General features: G+C 47.6%; 1 protein-coding gene across 1 annotated transcript in view; it reads left to right on the forward strand.

Moving 5' to 3' along the window:
* Positions 1-13,718, forward strand: part of LOC143782822 (mast cell protease 1A-like) — a 76,289-nt gene extending 62,571 nt beyond the window's left edge. Inside the window, exon 5 of the mRNA XM_077270708.1 lies at positions 13,439-13,718. Coding sequence (XP_077126823.1) covers positions 13,439-13,594 — 156 coding nt within the window. The 3' untranslated portion in view covers positions 13,595-13,718. The remainder of the gene's footprint in view (positions 1-13,438) is intronic.
* Positions 13,719-22,506: the final 8,788 nt, after the last annotated feature.

Consider the following 22,506-nt stretch of genomic DNA (forward strand, 5'->3'; position numbering starts at 1 on the left):
GGTGACTATGTAAGACGGCTGTCTTTAATGCAGGTAACGAGTTGATTAGCAGCATCTAACTGGTCTGTAGGAGCCAGAACACTTAATGGTCGGTAGGGATCAAATACTTACAGAGACTGTGACTGGAGAACTGCCTTTTGCACATTGGCTCCCACTGCTGAAGCTACCCATAGATATGCCTCAAAAAACGTCTTCAAATTTCATTGGTATTATATTTCTCACTCATAGGGTATTAAATCTTCTTGAGTACATTTTGTTGCACTGTAAGCCTCAAAAAACTTGTTAAAAATGTATCGATATTATTTTCCTCACCCATAGATTATTCCGTGGTCTGGAGTCCATTTCGCTGATATATAACCCTCAAAAACTTGTTCAAAATGTATCTGTATTATATTGCTCATCCATAAGGTATTACATCTTTTTGGATACATTTCATTGCCATAAAAGGCTCAAAAAACTTTTTCAACATGTATCGGTATAAAATAGCTCACCTAGAGACTATTCCATGATATGGAGTCCATTTCGTTGGCATAAAAGCTGTTCTGTCCTTCTAACAGGACAGGGGTTCGTTTCAAACATTAAAAGGTTAACTATTGTCATAGTTTAGTTTTGCTGTGTTATAGCACCACCCAGTGGTGGATAAATTTATAACCTGTGTTTTCCATGAATAATAGAGTGTTGCATTATGGGATTGCACCAAAGCATCATGGGACAGGGGAATTCCCCAGCTTTCTCTCTCTGTGAATTTTCCTGTTCACTCGTGTTATTCAGCTGTGTTGGAACTACTTCATTTACCTGCCACCCTGGTTAGTTTATCCGGTAAGATTGCTATCCTTGTTCTTGTAATATATTGTTCTATAGAATGTGATTACTGCATAGCAACTAGTACCCGGGAAATCTATTATCTGTGAGTTACTGTATGTAGTTGCATGTAGAAGTTGCATCATCCTGCATGCTTTCTCTGCTAGTTATAGTATTAGTTGTGCTGTTATGTGCCCAATACTTACTCAAATCATTTGTATTCTTATAGTTTTACCGCATTTCAATACCTGTTACCAATAAACAAGTTAGACTACAGAAAACAGTCTGCTTACTTTGGAAGACAGAAGTGGTTTATGCTGTATGTTGGATCACACACCGTATCAACGTGTATGAAGACAGAACAGTAAAACGGAAGCTAGGCGCCGGGATTACAGTAAAGGGAGGCTAGACGCCAGCGATAGCAAATACCACCTACGCAGCCGCTTGTACCACACCGCACTACCTGCAGATACCGCAGCGGCCGCCATACAGTCACAAGTACCGAGAGTGCAGCCCACCAAGCACCACACATCTCAGTCCACGCTGAAGTCACCCCTACCCGCTCTGAGACGTCCTACAGCCTGCAAACGGACATAAAATGTCTGCAAGTCAAACATCTTCACTCAGGACGAGGTCCCAAACAAGCCGCTCTAGCAAGTCTTCCTCGAAAAGGTCTGCCACCCTCGCCCGAGCAGAAGCTGAGGCGGCGAAAGTGAGATCCTCCTTCGCTGCACAAGAGATGCAGTTAAAGTTAAGACAAGCAGACCAAGAAGCAGAAAGAGCCCGCCTGCAAGCAGAGCAAGAAGCAGAAAGAGCCCGCCAAGAAGCAGAAAGAGCCCGCCAAGAAGCAGAAAGAGCCCGCCTGCAAGCAGAGCAAGAAGCAGAAAGAGCCCGCCAAGAAGCAGAAAGAGCCCGCCTGCGAGCAGAGCAAGAAGCAGAAAGAGCCCGCCTGCAAGCGACCTTAGAAAGGCTTTCCGCTGAAAAAGAAGCAGCAGCCGCAATAGCCAAAGCTGAGTTTTTAGAAGCCGTGGAGTTTCCTGAATCCGAGCGAGGCAGCGACATACGTGGACCAGACCTTGATCATCAGGACCCTGCTCAACGCGTCTCAGAATATGTCCACCAACATCCCAAAGTGGAAGACAACTCTGATCCGTTACACCAACCAGCCTGTACAGATTACCAGAGATCCTTCCTTCAAACACCGTACTGGAAGCAGGAAAGTATACTGCGAAACGACATTGATCACCACTACCGTCCTACGGAACAGAAGGTATGGCCTCCGCCCAGACTGACAGGGACACCCTTCGCCACTGAACGGGTTTATACAGACTTTCCTATGCCAGAAGCTCCTACCAGGTATGAGGATGCACCACAAACACTGCATAACAACAGCACACCAGCTCACGTCGGCACAGACTCAGCCACTATGAACTTTGCAAGGTTCTTTACCCGCCGGGAGCTGGTGACCAAGGGACTTGTAAAGTTCACTGATCGAGCTGAAAGCTACAGAGCATGGCGAGCCTCTTTTCAGAATGCCATCAGAGACTTGCATCTTTCCAGTAGTGAAGAGTTAGATCTATTGGTTAAGTGGCTTGGGAGCGAGTCAGCTGAACATGCCAAAAGAATCAGGAACATTAACATAAAGTACCCACACACAGGACTTCGTATGGTGTGGGAGAGACTCGAAGAATGTTATGGGTCAATAGAAGCTATAGAAAATGCTTTGTATAAAAGAATTGATGATTTCCCCAAGATAGCAATTAAGGGTTATCAAAAGCTCAGGGAACTGAGCGACTTGTTAATGGAGGTACATGCTACTCAGGCAGAAGGTGATCTACCAGGGTTGGCATTCCTGGACACTGCCAGAGGTGTCAACCCGATTGTCCAAAAGCTCCCTTACAACTTACAAGAAAAGTGGGTCAGTCACGGGTCCCGTTACAAACAGGCTCATAAGGTACCATTTCCTCCCTTTGGGGTGTTTGTAGACTTTGTTGCTCAGCAGGCTAAAGTTAGAAATGACCCTAGTTTCGATTTCACTATGTCATGTACCGCTGCCTCTGGTGTAAAACCCAGTAAAACACCAGTGGCAGTCCACAAAACTAATGTTACCTCCACAGGTTTTCCTTACAGGGCAAGTAAGTCCTCTCCAGAAGAGGACAAACCGCAGGATCTCAGCAAACACTGCCCCCTACACAAGAAACCTCATACTCTACTAAAATGTAGAGCCTTCAGGGAGAAGTCTCTAGAAGACCGTAAGAGTTTCCTAAAGGAAAACAAGATATGCTTCAGATGCTGCGCGACAACCTCACACTTCGCCAAGAACTGTGAAACCAGTGTGAAATGCACAGAATGTAGTAGTGTGGAGCACAACACGGCCTTACATCCTGGACCACCCTCAGGGGTATCGTCGCGAGTAGAAGAGTCTGCCGAAAAACAGATGGACACTGACATGGACACCCCAGTGGTCACTTCTCAGTGCACAGAGATCTGCAAGGAACTCGTAGCAGGAAGATCCTGCTCAAAGATCTGTCTTGTCAGAGTATTCCCAGCGAGCCAACGGGATAAGGCGATCAAGGTATATGCAATCTTGGATGATCAGAGCAACAGGTCTCTAGCTAAGTCCTTTCTTTTCGACACCTTCAACATTGCTGGTCCCGGCTCTCCGTACTCCTTGAAGACATGTGCAGGTACTGTCGAGACGGCGGGGAGGAGAGCAACTGGATTCAAAGTAGAGTCTATAGATGGTCAAACCTGCTTATCCTTGCCATCAATACTGGAGTGCAACCAGATTCCAGACAACAGGTCTGAGATACCTACACCAGAGGTAGCAGCTCATCACACCCACTTGAGATGTATAGCTCACCTGATACCAGAGCTCGACCAAGGAGCTCCTATCATCTTACTTCTCGGAAGAGACATACTACGGGTCCACAAGGCTAGAAGACAGATCAACGGCCCACAAAACGCCCCATATGCTCAGAGACTTGACCTAGGATGGGTCATTGTGGGAGATGTCTGTTTGGGTGGAGCACACAGGCCGACATCAGTCAACAGCATGCTCACCAATACCCTCGAGAATGGACGCCCGTCTCTCTTCCAGCCATGCAAGAGCAGTTTCCTGATTAAAGAATTGCCACACTACACCCCTCCACCTTGTCCGTTAGCTGATCCTTCCTGTGAAGACCATGCATGCGACGGTGAGCAAGATCATATAGGGTGCACAGTTTTCCACAGGACAAGGGAAGACAACCAGGTAGCAATGTCCATAGAGGACAGACTGTTCTTGGACATCATGGAGCGAGAGATAGTAAGAGATGAATCAAAGAGTTGGGTCGCACCTTTACCATTCAAACCACAGAGGCAACGCTTACCCAACAACAGAGAACTTGTCTACAGTCGATTTGTCTCCCTTACGCGCAAACTGCAGAAGGCACCAGAAACAAAACAACACTTCTTTACCTTCATGGAGAGAATATTCCAGAGTGGCCACGCGGAAATTGCACCTGTACTTCAAGATTCCGAGGAATGTTGGTACTTACCTATTTTCGGCGTGTATCATCCGAAGAAACCAGGTCAGATAAGAGTGGTATTTGACTCAAGTGCCAGATACGAAGGTGTTTCTTTAAACGACGTCTTCCTGTCTTGTCCAGACCTCAACAACAGACTTCTGGGAGTACTTCTTCGTTTCCGCAAAGACGCAGTAGCATTTATGGCCGACATACAACAGATGTTTCACTGCTTCCTTGTTAAAGAAGAACACAGAAACTACTTGAGGTTCTTCTGGTACCGCAATAATGACCCCTACAAGGACATCGTGGAATATCGTATGAAGGTTCACATCTTCGGGAACAGCCCTTCCCCTGCTGTCGCTATCTATGGCCTTAGACATTCAGCCAGAGAAGGTGAAGCGAAGTATGGATCGGATGTAAGAACGTTTGTGGAAAAGGATTTCTACGTAGATGACTGCCTGAAATCCACACCCACAGAGGAGTCGGCAGTCAGTCTCCTGAAAAGGGCACAAGAAATGCTCGCTTCATCCAATTTGAGGTTGCACAAAATTGCTTCCAACAGCCAGAAACTAATGGCAGCCTTTCCCTCTCAAGATTACTCAACCGATTTAAAAGACTTGGATTTAAGCACGGACTCCCTTCCCATGCAGCGGAGCCTGGGTCTACTCTGGGATTTGAAAAAGGATGCATTCACCTTCCAGACCAGCGAAGAAGAGAAACCCTTCACGCGTAGAGGCGTCCTGTCCGTTGTGAACAGCTTGTACGATCCTCTGGGATTTGTAACCCCTGTAACTATCCAAGGTAAAATGATGTTGAGAGACTTCACCCAAGAGACATCCGATTGGGATGATCCGCTTCCCAGCGATAAAAGAGAATTGTGGGAAAGATGGAAAAATTCTTTAGAAGCCCTGTCGAGTCTCTACGTGGCACGACCATATGCTTCTGTGCCTTCATCAGAAATCAAGGTGCAAAGGCTTTGTATCTTCTGCGATGCTTCAACCAAGGCAATTGCAGCAGTGGCGTATTTGAAAACAACTGACATCAATGAACAATGCCACGTAAGGCTTGTTATGAGCCGGACAAAATTGGCCCCACTCCGTGAACACACAGTACCCAGACTGGAACTCTGTGCAGCTGTGCTGGCAGTAGAGTTAGCTGAGCTTATCTCGACAGAAATGGACCTGGAAGTCAAAGAAGTCGAGTTCTACACTGACAGCAAGGTAGTGCTGGGGTACATTTGCAATGAAACCCGTCGCTTCTATGTCTATGTCAGCAATCGGGTGCTAAGGATCAGGAGATCCACCGAACCTAAACAGTGGCACTATGTGTCCACGCACCACAATCCGGCGGACCACGCAACCAGATCCGTTGAAGCAAGACACCTTAAGGACATAACCTGGTTCACCGGCCCTACATTCTTATACCGTTCGACGCCATATGTGGACGAGTCAAACATCTTTGAACTGGTGGATCCAGAGGCAGATGAGGAAATCCGCCCTCAGGTATCCGTTCTACGTACGGTGACTAAAGACAATCACCTCAAATCCCACCGCTTCAACAGGTTCTCAACTTGGGACTCACTTGTTCGTGCCCTCATTCGTTTAATTCCTCAGACCAGTTGCGGAACTTGTCTTACCGTTTTCGCCAAAAGAGCTGTGTGTGGCATCGGTTGATGCCAAGCGGGGAGTGTTCTGTCCTTCTAACAGGACAGGGGTTCGTTTCAAACATTAAAAGGTTAACTATTGTCATAGTTTAGTTTTGCTGTGTTATAGCACCACCCAGTGGTGGATAAATTTATAACCTGTGTTTTCCATGAATAATAGAGTGTTGCATTATGGGATTGCACCAAAGCATCATGGGACAGGGGAATTCCCCAGCTTTCTCTCTCTGTGAATTTTCCTGTTCACTCGTGTTATTCAGCTGTGTTGGAACTACTTCATTTACCTGCCACCCTGGTTAGTTTATCCGATAAGATTGCTATCCTTGTTCTTGTAATATATTGTTCTATAGAATGTGATTACTGCATAGCAACTAGTACCCGGGAAATCTATTATCTGTGAGTTACTGTATGTAGTTGCATGTAGAAGTTGCATCATCCTGCATGCTTTCTCTGCTAGTTATAGTATTAGTTGTGCTGTTATGTGCCCAATACTTACTCAAATCATTTGTATTCTTATAGTTTTACCGCATTTCAATACCTGTTACCAATAAACAAGTTAGACTACAGAAAACAGTCTGCTTACTTTGGAAGACAGAAGTGGTTTATGCTGTATGTTGGATCACACACCGTATCAACGTGTATGAAGACAGAACAAAAGCCAAAAACTTGTTCAATATTAATAATAATATTAATAAGAAAATGGAAGATATACAAGACCACTGATAATCTCCCTCGATCTGGGGCTCCACCCAAGATTTCACCCCATGGGGTCAAAATGATCATAAGAACGGTGAGCAAAAATGAAAGTACCACACAGGGGGACCTAGTGAATGACCTGCATAGAGCTTGGACCACCTACATCACACACTTCGCTGCCAGGGACTCAGATCCTGCAGTGCCAGACGTGTCCCCCTGCTTAAGCCAGTACATGTCCGAGCCCATCTGAAGTTTGCTAGAGAGCATTTGGATTATCCAGAACAGTATTGGGAGAATGTCATATGGTCTGATGAAACCAAAGTAGAACTGTTTGGTAGAAACAAAACTCGTCATGTTTGGAGGAGACAGAAAGTTGAGTTGCATCCAAAGAACACCATACCTACCTAGAAGCATGGGGGTGGCAACATCATGCTTTGGGGAAGTTTCTCTGCAAAGGGACCAGGACGACTGATCTGTGTACATGAAAGAATGAATGGGGCCATGTATCGTGAGAGTTTGAGTGCAAACCTCCTTCCATCAGCAAGGGCATTGAAGATGAAACATGGATGGGTCTTTCAGCATGATAGCAATCCCAAGCACACCATCAGGGCAACTAAGGAGTGGCTTCGTAAGAAGCATATGAATGTCCTGGAGTGGCCTAGCCAGTCCCCAGATCTCAACCCCATAGAAAACCTTTGGAGGGAGTTGAAAGTCTGTGTTGCCCAGTGACAGGCCCGAAACATCACTGCTCTAGAGGAGATCTGCATGGAGGAATGGGCCAACATACCACCAACAGTGTGCAACAAAGGATATATAACAAAATATTGAGATGAACTTTTGTTAATGACCAAGTGCTTATTTTCCGCCTTAATTTACAAAACAAATGTTGCCAAATCAGACAAGGTGATTTTCTGGATTTGTTTTCTCATTTTGACTCTTATAGTTGTGGTCTACCTATGATGTCAATTACAGGTCTCGCTCATCTTTTTAAGTGGTAGAATTTGCACAATTGGTGGCTGGCTAAATACTTTTTCCCCACAGTAACCTTCAAAAGTGCATAGCCTTTATGAGTATAGTAGTACCAATACATGACAATTTGAACAGAATGTGTATGAGGCCCTCCTTTATGTCTAATACAGGCAGGGCCAGACTGGGACTAAAATTCAGCCCTGGCATTTGAAGTTGCACAGGCCAACTTGTCACATGGTGACTGTATAAGGTCTTTGTACACTTGTAGGTTACAAGAAGTGAGGAGAGTGTAAGACGACTATATAACATATAATTATGGCTGTATCCAGCATTACAGCTCAGTCCTATTTGTTGCTTTTAGTTGCAGTACCAAGAAAAGCCGCTACTTTACCTACATAACTGGATCTCGTAGATAATGAAGGAATTGAGACGACCAAAGGCTATGAAACCTCATTCTGATGCTCCATAAACTGTGCCTACAGCCACTTTTGGTTCCGCTGCGCAGCACGAGACCCAGTGACTCTGAAGAGTGGTGACATCAGTAACGTCACCACTCTTCAGAGTCGCTGGGTCTCGCCAGGTCTGGGCTAGTAGTGGGGGTGTCTGATAGACACCTCTCCATTACGTACACCAGGGATTGATAGCAGTTGACATTACGCAGCTGACATCAACCCTAAAAATCATTACACATACCAGAATTAAATGCTTTGGCGGCTGGGAAAAGCAGTAGAGTTAGAACTATTCCCAGGTGCCGGGTGCTAACTATAACTGTCATCATCCTTGCCTGGTCTCCATGTGAAGCATTTCTGTTGTATTTACATGCGCTGATCTCAGGCCACTAAACGAGTGTGATCGACAATACTGAAGTAATTCGCTTGTTTCCCGGCCTCTTTACACCAACTGAGAAAGAATGAAGGGAACAGAACAATAACAATTAGATTAATCTGTCTCCATACAGTATCGTGTTATCAGCAGCACAACTACAGTTTACACCGGCGGTGTGCTGCTGATAACAACGATTTCTGTTCCCACTTAAACAATCCAATCACTCGATGAATAGGCAGCATTTTGCTTGTTTAGTATAATACACCCCATAGTCCTCCATATATTATAATGTGCACCTCAGTCCTCCATATAGTATAATACACTCCTCAGTCCTCCATATAGTATAATACACTCCTCAGTCCTCCATATAGTATAGTACACTCCTCATAGTCCTCCATATAGTATAATACACTCCTCAGTCCTCCATATAGTTAAATACACTCCTCAGTCCTCCATATAGTATAATACACTCCTCATAGTCCTCCATATAGTATAATACACTGCTCAGTCCTCCATATAGTATAATACACTCCTCAGTCCTCTATATAGTTAAATACACTCCTCAGTCCTCCATATAGTATAATACACTCCTCAGTCCTCCATATAGTATAATACACTCCTCATAGTCCTCCATATAGTATAATACACTCCTCAGTCCTCCATATAGTTAAATACACTCCTCAGTCCTCCATATAGTATAATACACTCCTCATAGTCCTCCATATAGTATAATACACTCCTCAGTCCTCCATATAGTATAATACACTGCTCAGTCCTCCATATAGTATAATACACTCCTCATAGTGCTCCATATAGTAAAATGCACCGCCATAGTCATCCATGTAGTACAATTCACTTCCCATAGTATAATGCACCCCATAGTTCTTCATATAGTATAGTGTATTCCCAATAGTCCTCGATAAAGTATAATGCAGCCCACATATAGTATAATGATGCCAACCTGAGTATAATGCAGCCACCCCACAGAATATATTGTAGCCCAAGTATAATGTAACCCCCAGAGAATATAATGCAGCCCCCGCATATAGTGTAATGCAGCCCCTGCATATATAATATATGGTAGCCCCCTCATAGAGCATAATGCAGCCCCCCATAGAATATAACGTAGCCTCCATGGAATACAATCCAGCCCTCCTCCTATAGTATAATGCAGCTCCCCATAGAATATAATGTAGCCCCCTCATAGAATATGATGCAATCACTCCTCTTAGAATATAATAAATACAATGACTACATTTAATATATAATATAATACTGCCTACCTCCCATAGAATATAATGTAGCCCCATAAAAGAGTATGATGCAATCCTCCCTCATAGAATGTAATACAGCCCCCCATAGAATATAATACAGCCCCCCATGGAATGTAATATAGCCCCCCATAGAATGTAATACAGCCCCCCATATAATGTAATACAACCCCCCATAGAATGTAATACAGCCCTCATAGAATGTAATACAGCCCCCCATAGAATGTAATACAGCCCCCCATAGAATGTAATACAGCCCCCCATAGAATGTAATACAGCCCCCCATAGAATGTAATACAGCCCCCCTTAGAATGTAATACAGCCCCCATAGAATATAGTACAACCCACAATATAATGTAATACAGCCCCCCATAGAATGTAATACCACCCCTCATAGAATATAATACAGACCACATAAAATGTAATACAGCCCCCCATAGAATGTAATACAGCCCCCCATAGAATATAATACAGCCTCCATAGAATATAATACAACCCCCATAGAATGTAATACAGCTCTCATAGAATGTAATACAGCCTCCTATAGAATGTAATACAGCCCCCCATAGAATGTAATACAGCCCCCCATAGAATGTAATACAGCCCCCCATAGAATGTAATACAGCCCCCATAGAATAAAATACAACCCACAATAGAATCTAATACAGCCCCCCATAAAATGTAATACAGCCCCCCATAGAATATAATACAATCCCCCACAGAATGTAATACAGCCCCCCATAGAATATAATACAACCCCCATAGAATGTAATACAGCCCCCATAGAATGTAATACAGCCCCCCATAGAATGTAATACAGACCCCCATAGAATGTAATACAGCCTCCCATAGAATGTAATACAGTCCCCCATAGAATACACTACAACCCCCCATAGAATGTAATACAGACCCCCATAGAATGTAATGTAGAGCCCCCAATAGCCCCACAATCCAGTTATCATTCATTGATATATTAAAAAAACCCACTTTCCTCACCTCTCCTCGTGCCCCGCGCTGCTCCTGGCTCCGGTCTCAGCAGCTGCAGTCTGCCCACCCGGCACACAGCAGATATGCGATGATATGACGTTATCGCGCACCTGCAGTGTCAGAGGCAAAGCGGGGAATGATGGGAGAGGGAGTGTCAGCAAACGCTCTCTCCTCCATCATTGCATTCAACTGTACCGGCATCATAGATGCCGGTATAGTTGAATGCGGCAGCGCTGGTGGGGGGGTGAGTCGGCGCTGGCGGGGGGAGTCGGCCCAGTGGCAGAGTTTGCAGGGATCGAGCGGCCCACTACTGGCACTGGCCCTTCTGGCATTTGCCAGAAGTGCCCGATGGCCAGTCCGGCCCTGAATACAGGGTATATCTGAGTCCCTTAGTTTTTTCAGTTCTTGCTTTCTTCATAAACTAAACTGAAATTTCCTGTTTTTGTAAAAAAAAAAATGTGGTTTACTCAAATTATATTTTTTACATGCTTTTTAAATTTTGGCTGATATACAAGTCATTGTGCAGGAAAAAATGTTTCTTAACATTTTGTTTTTCCTGCAAAATGAAATTTCTCGTGGGTTTTGAATGTTTTATTGTCACTCCTTAGAATGGAGTAAAAGTGTGACACCGTTGTTCTCATTAGTGATCTGGGCATCAGAGATGCTTCCAGGGGTCTTCCCCATGCTGTTCTCCTTCCATTCAGCACTTTTCCCATCCATGCCAACATTTTCACTGCCCCCCAAACCTCTTTGTAGAGCCTGATGGAAAAAAGCTCAGCTTTCCCACTGATTCCCATTACACTTGTTTTTCTAAACGAGCATGCGATTATTAGGGTCATGCAGACCAGGATAAAGATGAAGGGGTAATGCATACCAGGATAGGGATGAGGAGCCATGCATACCAGGATGGAGATGGGGGTCCTGCATACCAGGATAGGGATGAGGGGGCCATGCATACCAGGATAGGGATGAGGAGCCATGCATACCAGGATAGGGATGAGGAGGCCATGCATACCAGGATAGGGATGAGGAGCCATGCATACCAGGATAGGGATGAGGGCCATGCATACCAGGATAGGGATGAGGAGCCATGCATACCAGGATAGGGATGAAGAGCCATGCATACAAGGATGGGGATGAGGAACCATGCATACCAGGATAGGGATGAAGAGCCATGCATACCAGGATAGGGATGAAGAGCCATGCATACCAGGATAGGTATGAGGGGACCATGCATACCAGGATAGCGATGAGGAACCATGCATACCAGGATAGGGATGAGGAGCCATGCATACCAGGATAGGGATGAGGGGGCCATGCATACCAGGATAGGGATGAGGAGCCATGCATACAAGGATAGGGATGAGAGGGACATGCATACCAGGATAGGGATGAGGAGCCATGCATACCAGGATAGGTATGAGGGGACCATGCATACCAGGATAGGGATGAGGGGGCCATGCATAGCAGGATAGGGATGAGGGGGCCATGCATACAAGGATAGGGATGAGGAGCCATGCATACCAGGATAGGGATGAAGAGCCATGCATACCAGGATAGGGATGAGGGGACCATGCATACCAGGATAGGGACGAGGGGACCATGCATACCAGGATAGGGATGAGGGGGCCATGCATAGCAGGATAGGGATGAGGTCCATGCATATCAGTATAGGGATGAAGAGCCATGCATACCAGGATAGGTATGAGGGGACCATGCATACCAGGATAGGGACGAGGGGCCCATGCATACCAGGATAGGGATGAAGGGGCCATGCATAGCAGGATAGGGATGAGGAGCCATGCATACCAGGATAGGTATGAGGGGACCATGCATACCAGGATAGGGATGAGGGGACCATGCATACTAGGATAGGGAGGAGGAGCCATGTATACAAGGATAGGGACGAGCGGGCCATGCATACCAGGATAGGGATGAAGAGCCATGCATACCAGGATAGGGATGAGGGGGCCATGCATACAAGGATAGGGATGAGAGGGACATGCATACCAGGATAGGGGTGAGGACCATGCATATCAGTATAGGGATGAAGAGCCATGCATACCAGGATAGGTATGAAGGGACCATGCATACCAGGATAGGGACGAGGGGACCATGCATATCAGGATAGGGATGAGGGGACCATGCATACCAGGATAGGGATGAGGGGGCCATGCATACCAGGATAGGGATGAGGAGCCATGCATACCAGGATAGGGACGAGCGGGCCATGCATACCAGGATAGGGATGAGGAGCCATGCATACCAGGATGGGAATGAAGGGACAATGCATCCCAGGTTTATATTCAAGTCAATACGTTTTTAAGTTTTCCCAGTTTTTTCTGGTAAAATTAGGTACCTCGGCTCATGTTCGCGTCAGCTTATACTCGAATGTATACGGTAGATAAGTGGCACCACTTCAGCACTAAAATGGAAAAAAAGTGGTGGAGTGGTGCTTTAGAGTAAAGTCTGGAGGCAGATTATCATGTAGATCAGTGCTGACCCATAGATCTTGAGAGCTCATTTGCATATAAGAAAAAAGTGAATTTCTCTGGAATAAGATATTGGATCACAGATATCAAGATATTATTTTATTCATCTCTGACCTACATGCCCATATAGATTCCTTAAGACGGTTGATTATACTTACAGGCTCCCTTTTAAGGACAATGTATACTATTCCGTGTGTGTCTCCTAATTTTTTCCTTTTGTGTTTACAGGGAGACTCAGGAGGACCCCTTGTTTGCAATGAGGCTTTAGAAGGCATTGTGTCATTTGGATATCATCACCCTCCTGGTGTATATGCAAGAGTTGGAAAATACTTGGAATGGATCAAACAAACCATCTCCAAATATGAAAGCACAGACACCATCTGATACTTGCACATTTATATTACTGGGGGACACTATTATCTCCCCCCTCCCCCTCATTCATTTTTCTCATTATACTGCCCCTACTATTACAGTAAAATAAGAATATTCAATAATCAATAAAAGTAAGATTTAGAAGTTGTTTGTACTTTACCTTTATTTCACATTTTGCATGGCATATACTTTTACCTGTAGTCAAATCCTTGGATTATTCTGAGATCTCTTGCAATTTCCCAGAGAGTGGCATTTGCCTTTGGTTCCATTATAAACTATTGCTCAAAGGGAACCTGTCAGCAGGATTGTGCACAGTAACCTACTACTGAAAGGGTCAGGTCGACGCCGTTATACTGATTGCATTGATACCTTGATTGATGAAATCCGTCTTGTGGTTGTTGTTTAATCCTTATTTTCAGTTTTGAGTTAATGATATGATTGTGCTTTGGGGTGGCCTGTGGTGCTCTGATTAGGTATTCTCCAGTATAGCTTTTGGCAGGTCACTGATCCCTCAGTGACCTGCCCACTATTTTACATAATGAATATTCTATACATTAAACAAGAAAAAACTTCAGCAGGCAGGCTCCAGCGGCACCTGCGATATCTGCACATTTTACATGTGATCAGCAGCATGATCACATCTAAAATGTGCATATAAGTCTTTTATTTGATGCTATAAATTCATTAAAAAACAAACTCTCAAAATGGCTGTGAAGTAGCAATTATCAGCGATTTGATAGATGTTACTGCACAGGCGGCGCCATGTTGCTAGAGAAATCAAAATGTCCCCTCCAAGATGGTGCTGCTGGCGCCTGCGCAGTAGTTCTATCAGATTGCCGATAGATGCTACTGTGCAGACATGGCCGGTGCCATCTTAGTGGAGATAATTTTTTTTTCCTCATTCATTATGTAAAATAGAGGGCAGGTCACTGAGGGATCAGTGACCTGTCAAAAGCCATATTGGTGTATATCTAATCTGAGCACCACATGGAGACCCCCCCACGGGCCGCCCCGGAGCACGAGCATATCATTAACTGAAAACTGAAAATAAAGATTAAACAACAACCACAAGACGGATTTCATCACCCAAGGTATAATTTTAATCAGTATAACAGAGCCAACCTGACACTGTAGGTTACTGTGCACAATCCTGCTGACAGGTTCCTTTAAATACCGACCTTGAATAGATTTTTTACTCCATCTCAAATTTGTCATCTTCAGTGCCATGAGGAGGTAGGCAAGAGAGAAAGAAGTGACTGATAAGTGGGGAACAAAGCAGACGATGCCGGTCCCCGGGTAACCAGGATAAACATCGGGTTACTAAGCGCAGGGCCGCGCTTAGTAACCCGATGTTTACCCTGGTTACCAGCGTAAAAGTAAAAAAAAAAAAACACTACATACTTACATTCCGCTGTCTGTCCCCCGGCGTTCTGCTTCTCAGCACTGTGTAAGCACAGCGGCCGGAAAGCAGAGCGGTGACGTCACCGCTGTGCTGTGTTTTCCGGCTGGCCGGCGCTCACAGTGCAGAGAAGCAGAACGCCGGGGGACAGACACCGGAATGTAAGTATGTAGTGTTTTTTTTTTTTTACTTTTACGCTGGTAACCAGGGTAAACATCGGGTTACTAAGCGCGGCCCTGCGCTTAGTAACCCGATGTTTACCCTGGTTACCAGTGAAGACATCGCTGAATCCGTGTCACACACATCGATTCAGCGATGTCAGCGGGACCTCAACGACCAAAAAAAGGTCCAGGCCATTCCGACACGACCAGCGATCTCGCAGCAGGGGCCTGGTCGCTGGTACGTGTCACACATAGCGAGATCGCTACTGAGGTCGCTGTTGCGTCACAAAACTTGTGACTCAGCAGCGATCTCGCTATGTGAGACGGGGCCTTAAGGCTCTGTTCATATAGCTAGATAGCACGGTTCAAACAAAGGTACATGTTCATCGAGATCAATTAAAGGATGGGAAAGGATAAATGAAATGGGGTATAGGGAAATGAAAAATGCATGATCCATGCTGATCTAAAAGAGCAAGTTTTTCCCTCATGATCCCCTCAAGTGTCGATCGACCGTATAATCATTCAGAATAAGATTTTTTTGCATTTAAATAAGTAATTATGTTATTTTATTCTTAAAAAAGAAAAGCATCTAAGCACATTTTGAAACCATCAACCGTACCCACTGTGACTAACTCCTGGGTTTCCTATCAGAGCTAGGGCAAAGTATTTTGGTGCCCTAGGCAGATGAAGCCAATGGCACCCACCCATCCCAAAGAAAAGGAATGGTTTAGAGCAGGGGTCCCCAAGCTGTAGCTCGCGAGCCAGCCACATGTGGCTCCACCTGCCCCTGAAATGTGGCTCGTCGATGGTCACAGAAAAGAAGTCCCCCAGGGAGCCGCCCCACTGCCTGTAATACCCGCCCAGGGCCGGCATCAGCACCCAGGCAAGTGCCGGACCCTGAGCAGGCAGGGGGCCCACTTGCCTTCAGGGACACTGGCGGGGTATGGTGCCGGCCCCTGCGAGTGGACCCCCCGCCTGCTGCCGGCCCCGTCAATTGCGATACTTACCTCTTCCGGTTCCAACGCTGCAGCGTCTTCCATCCTCTGTGACGTTCAGGTCAGAGGGCGCGATGACGTCACCAGTGTGCGCCGTCTGCCTGAGCAGTCACAGCAAAGAGAGCAGGAAGACGCCGACGCTGAGGAGTCCAGAGCAGAGGAGCGACAAGCAACGAGAGGTGAGTATTTCATTTTTTTTATATATTTGGAGCAATATATGGGGACCATCAGAAGGGGCCCATATATGGAGCATTATATGGGGCTAATTCTATATGGAGCATCTTATGGGGCCAATTCTATATGGAGCTTCTTATTGGGGTCAATTTAATATGGAGCATCTTATGGGGCCAATGCTATATGGAGCTTCTTAATGGGGCCAATTTAATATGGAGCATCTTAGGCTACTTTCACACTAGCGTTAACTGCAATACGTCGCAAATGCGTCGTTTTGCCGAAAATACGCATCCAGCAAAAGTTCTTGCTGGATACGTTTTTTCGTCATAGACTAACATTAGCGACGCATTTGCGACGCATTGCCAAACGTCGCGTCCGTTTTGCGACGCTTGGGCGTGTGGTAGCGGACCGTCGGGAGAAAAAAACGTTACATGTAACGTTTTTTGCTCCCGACGGTCCGCTTTTTCCGACCGCGCATGCGCGGCCGGAACTCCGCCCCCACCTCCCCGCACTTCCCCGCACCTCACAATGGGGCAGTGGATGCGTGGGAAAAATGCATCCGCTGCCCCCGTTGTGCGGCGGAGACCACGCTAGCGTCGGGAACCTCGGCCCGACGCACAGCGACGGGTTGTTCCCGACGCTAGTGTGAAAGTAGCCTTAGGGTACTTTCACACTGGCGTTTTTTGCAATACATTGCAATGCGTCGTTTTGGCGAAAAAACGCATCCTGCAAAAGTGCTTGCAGGATGCGTTTTTTCACCATTGACTAACATTAGCGACTAGTGTTGAGCGATACTTTCCGATATCGGAAAGTATCGGTATCGGAAAGTATCGGCCGATACCGTCAAAATATCGGATCCAATCCGATACCGATACCCGATCCCAATGCAAGTCAATGGGACGAAAATATCGGAATTAAAATAAACCCTTTATAAACTTGTAGGTTCATTCTACATGAAGGAAAACAACTAAGAATAATGTAGGATGTATTGGGGGACGTGGCGGAGACATTAAAGGCACAGAGGTTTAGCCCAATGTAATAGAATAGCAGGATTTTGGGTTTTTTTTATGACGTTCGGCGGTAGAAAGATTTTGACTATGTTAATTTTTTTTTTATTTTGTCAGATATTGATGTTTCACTACTTCCACGCCCTTCACCTTCTTTTTTACTTCTCCCACACTTTCTTCTTCATTATCCTCATCATCAGCTTCTTTGACATCAACTTCTTCACCTTATTCATCTTCTTCTTCATCTTCTACCTATTATTTTTTTGGTTACATTGTTCATATTCTTTTTATTTTACTATTATCTTCATCATATTCTACTTCTTCATCATATTCTTATTTGTGACAGGCATTCCCGTAGTTGTTATCTATAAAAGTTTGAAGATTACACCTTCCGTTCTGCCTGTCACAAAAGAGTTACATTTGTCCGCGTTCAGTTTGGCCTGCAGCATCAGGCTTTATCCAGGGGCACCACGAGGAGGAACGGACTCACCCCCATACACTGCTTAGTCTTCTTCTGCTTATAATTTAGATAATATTTTTTGCTCTGATATTTAGTGTTATGCTTAATGTTCTTCTGCTCTTTGTTCTGCAGCCTCTTGTTCTTCTGCTTCTCGGTCTTCCAGGTCGTCGTCGTCTCCAGGGTCGTCGTCTCCGGGGTCGTCGTCATCGGGGTGGTCTTCAGGGTCGTCGTCTCCGGGGTCGTCGTCATCGGGGTGGTCTTCGGGGTCATCGTCTCCAGGGTCGTCGTCATCATGGTGGTTGTCGTCTCTGGTGTCGTCGTCATCTTAGGGGTGGTCTTCCGGGTCATCGTGTTTAGTCTCTTGAACTTGGAAATGTAGCAGAAGGTACAAGAAGGCTGAGAAAATGCCGAGAACCAGCTGATGGAACTGGAACTCGGATGGCTACCCGAAGGTCCAAGAGCCAATGGAACTACCGAGGACCAGCTGACGTTACTGGAACCCGGTTACTAAGCAGGAGGTACCCGTGCCTGAAAGCACTACCAAGGACCACCTGACGTTGGTGGAACTCGGATACCCAGAGGGAGGCACCTAAGCCAAAGGCTCTGCCCGGAACCAGCTGACGGTACTGGAACCAGGATGGGGAGCAGAAGGTACAAGAGCAAAAGACACTGCCGAGAACCAGCTGACGGTGCTGGAACCCGGATGGGTAGCCGAAGGTCCAAGAGCCAATGGAACTACCGAGGACCAGCTGACGTTACTGGAACCCGGTTACTAAGCAGGAGGTACCCGTGCCTGAAAGCACTACCAAGGACCACCTGACGTTGGTGGAACTCGGATACCCAGAGGGAGGCACCTAAGCCAAAGGCTCTGCCCGGAACCAGCTGACGGTACTGGAACCAGGATGGGGAGCAGAAGGTACAAGAGCAAGTGTCTGCGTGGCTTTTGCAGGACACGATGCCGGCTGCACAGCAGGGGAACAGCTGGCGGTGCTGAACCCCACTGACACATTGGCTGGTGTTTTTCTCTGTGCAGCTAGCAGTACCGGGCCCCAACTGGCGGTGTTGGAGCCCGGGGTCAGCAGGAGGAGGAGATGGAGCAGAGTGTAGGCCGAAGCCTGCACTGGCGGCAGCTTTTGGGTCTGTTGTGCCTGCGTGGCAGTTGCAGGACACGTTGCCGGCTGCACAGCAGGGGAACAGCTGGCGGTGCTGAACCCCACTGACACATTGGCTGGTGTTTTTCTCTGTGCAGCTAGCAGTACCGGGCCCCAACTGGCGGTGTTGGAGCCCAGGGCTCTGCAGGGGGAGCAGAGTGTAGGCCGAAGCCTAATTGAACCAATTTCAAAGGTAACCTTTAACCCCCCCTCAGGGGTTACAAAGTAGAAGAGCCACAGCTTATGCAGCAGTAGTGCTGCACACGTCAAAGGTTGCTCTTTTAATTTCGCTCCTTGCACACGCTGAATGAAACACGTATAACATTTAGCCCTTTAAACAGTCAAACTGTGTTGGAGGCGCGAGTTCCCTTTGTAATGAGACGCAGCACAGATGTCAAGAATCCCACCTTGGTGCTGGGTGCAGCCTCCTGAGCGTTGTTATTTGCTGTACAGGAGTCTGCGCTGTCGTGTGATCCCCTGGCCTAGCGCTGTTAGCGCTGCCCATGTTCTGGCATCATTTAATGTCGGCCGGTGCGGTTCGCGATGACCATGAATCCCAGCCCCGCAGTGTCTTAACATTGTTAAAACACTGCGGGGCTGGGATTCAGAGCCTGGCGCAGCACATATGTTCGCCTCTCACACTCGGGTCCTTACACCCGCTTCAGACTGTGCGGCGTCATCTGATCCCTTATCGCATGCCACGGCCATGAAGCCGCACAGTCCGCAGAAGGCGGAAGGAGATGAGGGACAGGCGAACTGATGCACTGATCATGCCCGTCAATCACACCCTCGCAGTCCCAATAAATAAGACAACGAGGGGCGTTGTGTGGGTCAGGGCGGCCGCAGAGGCGCAGGCAGCCAAACAATGATGCCCGAAGACGGGCAGCGCTACCAAGGGGGTTGCAGCGTGTCATTACAAAGGAAAGTCACACCACCGGGACGGTTAAATGGTCACACAGAGGACACATTTTAGACGTGTTTTCAGTTCCACATGTGCGAGGAGAATACGTTTATGAGCCACCTTGCACACATGCAGCATTACCGCTGTACAAGGTGGCCTTTAAAACGTACAAACGCCTGGGGGAGGGGGGACAGGTTCCCTTCAATTTCAGTTCTTGTGTCTGCATGGCTTTTGCAGGACACGATGCCGGCTGCACAGCAGGGGAACAGCTGGCGGTGCTGAACCCCACTGACACATTGGCTGGTGTTTTTCTCTGTGCAGCTAGCAGTACCGGGCCCCAACTGGCGGTGTTGGAGCCCGGGGTCAGCAGGAGGAGGAGATGGAGCAGAGTGTAGGCCGAAGCCTGCACTGGCGGCAGCTTTTGGGTCTGTTGTGCCTGCGTGGCAGTTGCAGGACACGTTGCCGGCTGCACAGCAGGGGAACAGCTGGCGGTGCTGAACCCCACTGACACATTGGCTGGTGTTTTTCTCTGTGCAGCTAGCAGTACCGGGCCCCAACTGGCGGTGTTGGAGCCCAGGGCTCTGCAGGGGGAGCAGAGTGTAGGCCGAAGCCTAATTGAACCAATTTCAAAGGTAACCTTTAACCCCCCCTCAGGGGTTACAAAGTAGAAGAGCCACAGCTTATGCAGCAGTAGTGCTGCACAAGTCAAAGGTTGCTCTTTTAATTTCGCTCCTTGCACACGCTGAATGAAACACGTATAACATTTAGCCCTTTAAACAGTCAAACTGTGTTGGAGGCGCGAGTTCCCTTTGTAATGAGACGCAGCACAGATGTCAAGAATCCCACCTTGGTGCTGGGTGCAGCCTCCTGAGCGTTGTTATTTGCTGTACAGGAGTCTGCGCTGTCGTGTGATCCCCTGGCCTAGCGCTGTTAGCGCTGCCCATGTTCTGGCATCATTTAATGTCGGCCGGTGCGGTTCGCGATGACCATGAATCCCAGCCCCGCAGTGTCTTAACATTGTTAAAACACTGCGGGGCTGGGATTCAGAGCCTGGCGCAGCACATATGTTCGCCTCTCACACTCGGGTCCTTACACCCGCTTCAGACTGTGCGGCGTCATCTGATCCCTTATCGCATGCCACGGCCATGAAGCCGCACAGTCCGCAGAAGGCGGAAGGAGATGAGGGACAGGCGAACTGATGCACTGATCATGCCCGTCAATCACACCCTCGCAGTCCCAATAAATAAGACAACGAGGGGCGTTGTGTGGGTCAGGGCGGCCGCAGAGGCGCAGGCAGCCAAACAATGATGCCAGAAGACGGGCAGCGCTACCAAGGGGGTTGCAGCGTGTCATTACAAAGGAAAGTCACACCACCGGGACGGTTAAATGGTCACACAGAGGACACATTTTAGACGTGTTTTCAGTTCCACATGTGCGAGGAGAATACGTTTATGAGCCACCTTGCACACATGCAGCATTACCGCTGTACAAGGTGGCCTTTAAAACGTACAAACGCCTGGGGGAGGGGGGACAGGTTCCCTTCAATTTCAGTTCTTGTGTCTGCGTGGCTTTTGCAGGACACGATGCCGGCTGCACAGCAGGGGAACAGCTGGCGGTGCTGAACCCCACTGACACATTGGCTGGTGTTTTTCTCTGTGCAGCTAGCAGTACCGGGCCCCAACTGGCGGTGTTGGAGCCCGGGGTCAGCAGGAGGAGGAGATGGAGCAGAGTGTAGGCCGAAGCCTGCACTGGCGGCAGCTTTTGGGTCTGTTGTGCCTGCGTGGCAGTTGCAGGACACGTTGCCGGCTGCACAGCAGGGGAACAGCTGGCGGCGCTGAACCCCACTGACACATTGGCTGGTGTTTTTCTCTGTGCAGCTAGCAGTACCGGGCCCCAACTGGCGGTGTTGGAGCCCGGGCTCTGCAGGGGGAGCAGAGTGTAGGCCGAAGCCTAATTGAACCAATTTCAAAGGTAACCTTTAACCCCCCCTCAGGGGTTACAAAGTAGAAGAGCCACAGCTTATGCAGCAGTAGTGCTGCACAAGTCAAAGGTTGCTCTTTTAATTTCGCTCCTTGCACACGCTGAATGAAACACGTATAACATTTAGCCCTTTAAACAGTCAAACTGTGTTGGAGGCGCGAGTTCCCTTTGTAATGAGACGCAGCACAGATGTCAAGAATCCCACCTTGGTGCTGGGTGCAGCCTCCTGAGCGTTGTTATTTGCTGTACAGGAGTCTGCGCTGTCGTGTGATCCCCTGGCCTAGCGCTGTTAGCGCTGCCCATGTTCTGGCATCATTTAATGTCGGCCGGTGCGGTTCGCGATGACCATGAATCCCAGCCCCGCAGTGTCTTAACATTGTTAAAACACTGCGGGGCTGGGATTCAGGGCCTGGCGCAGCACATATGTTCGCCTCTCACACTCGGGTCCTTACACCCGCTTCAGACTGTGCGGCGTCATCTGATCCCTTATCGCATGCCACGGCCATGAAGCCGCACAGTCCGCAGAAGGCGGAAGGAGATGAGGGACAGGCGAACTGATGCACTGATCATGCCCGTCAATCACACCCTCGCAGTCCCAATAAATAAGACAACGAGGGGCGTTGTGTGGGTCAGGGCGGCCGCAGAGGCGCAGGCAGCCAAACAATGATGCCAGAAGACGGGCAGCGCTACCAAGGG

Source organism: Ranitomeya variabilis, chromosome 1, assembly GCF_051348905.1.
Source record: "Ranitomeya variabilis isolate aRanVar5 chromosome 1, aRanVar5.hap1, whole genome shotgun sequence".
Classification (NCBI taxonomy): domain Eukaryota; kingdom Metazoa; phylum Chordata; class Amphibia; order Anura; family Dendrobatidae; genus Ranitomeya; species Ranitomeya variabilis.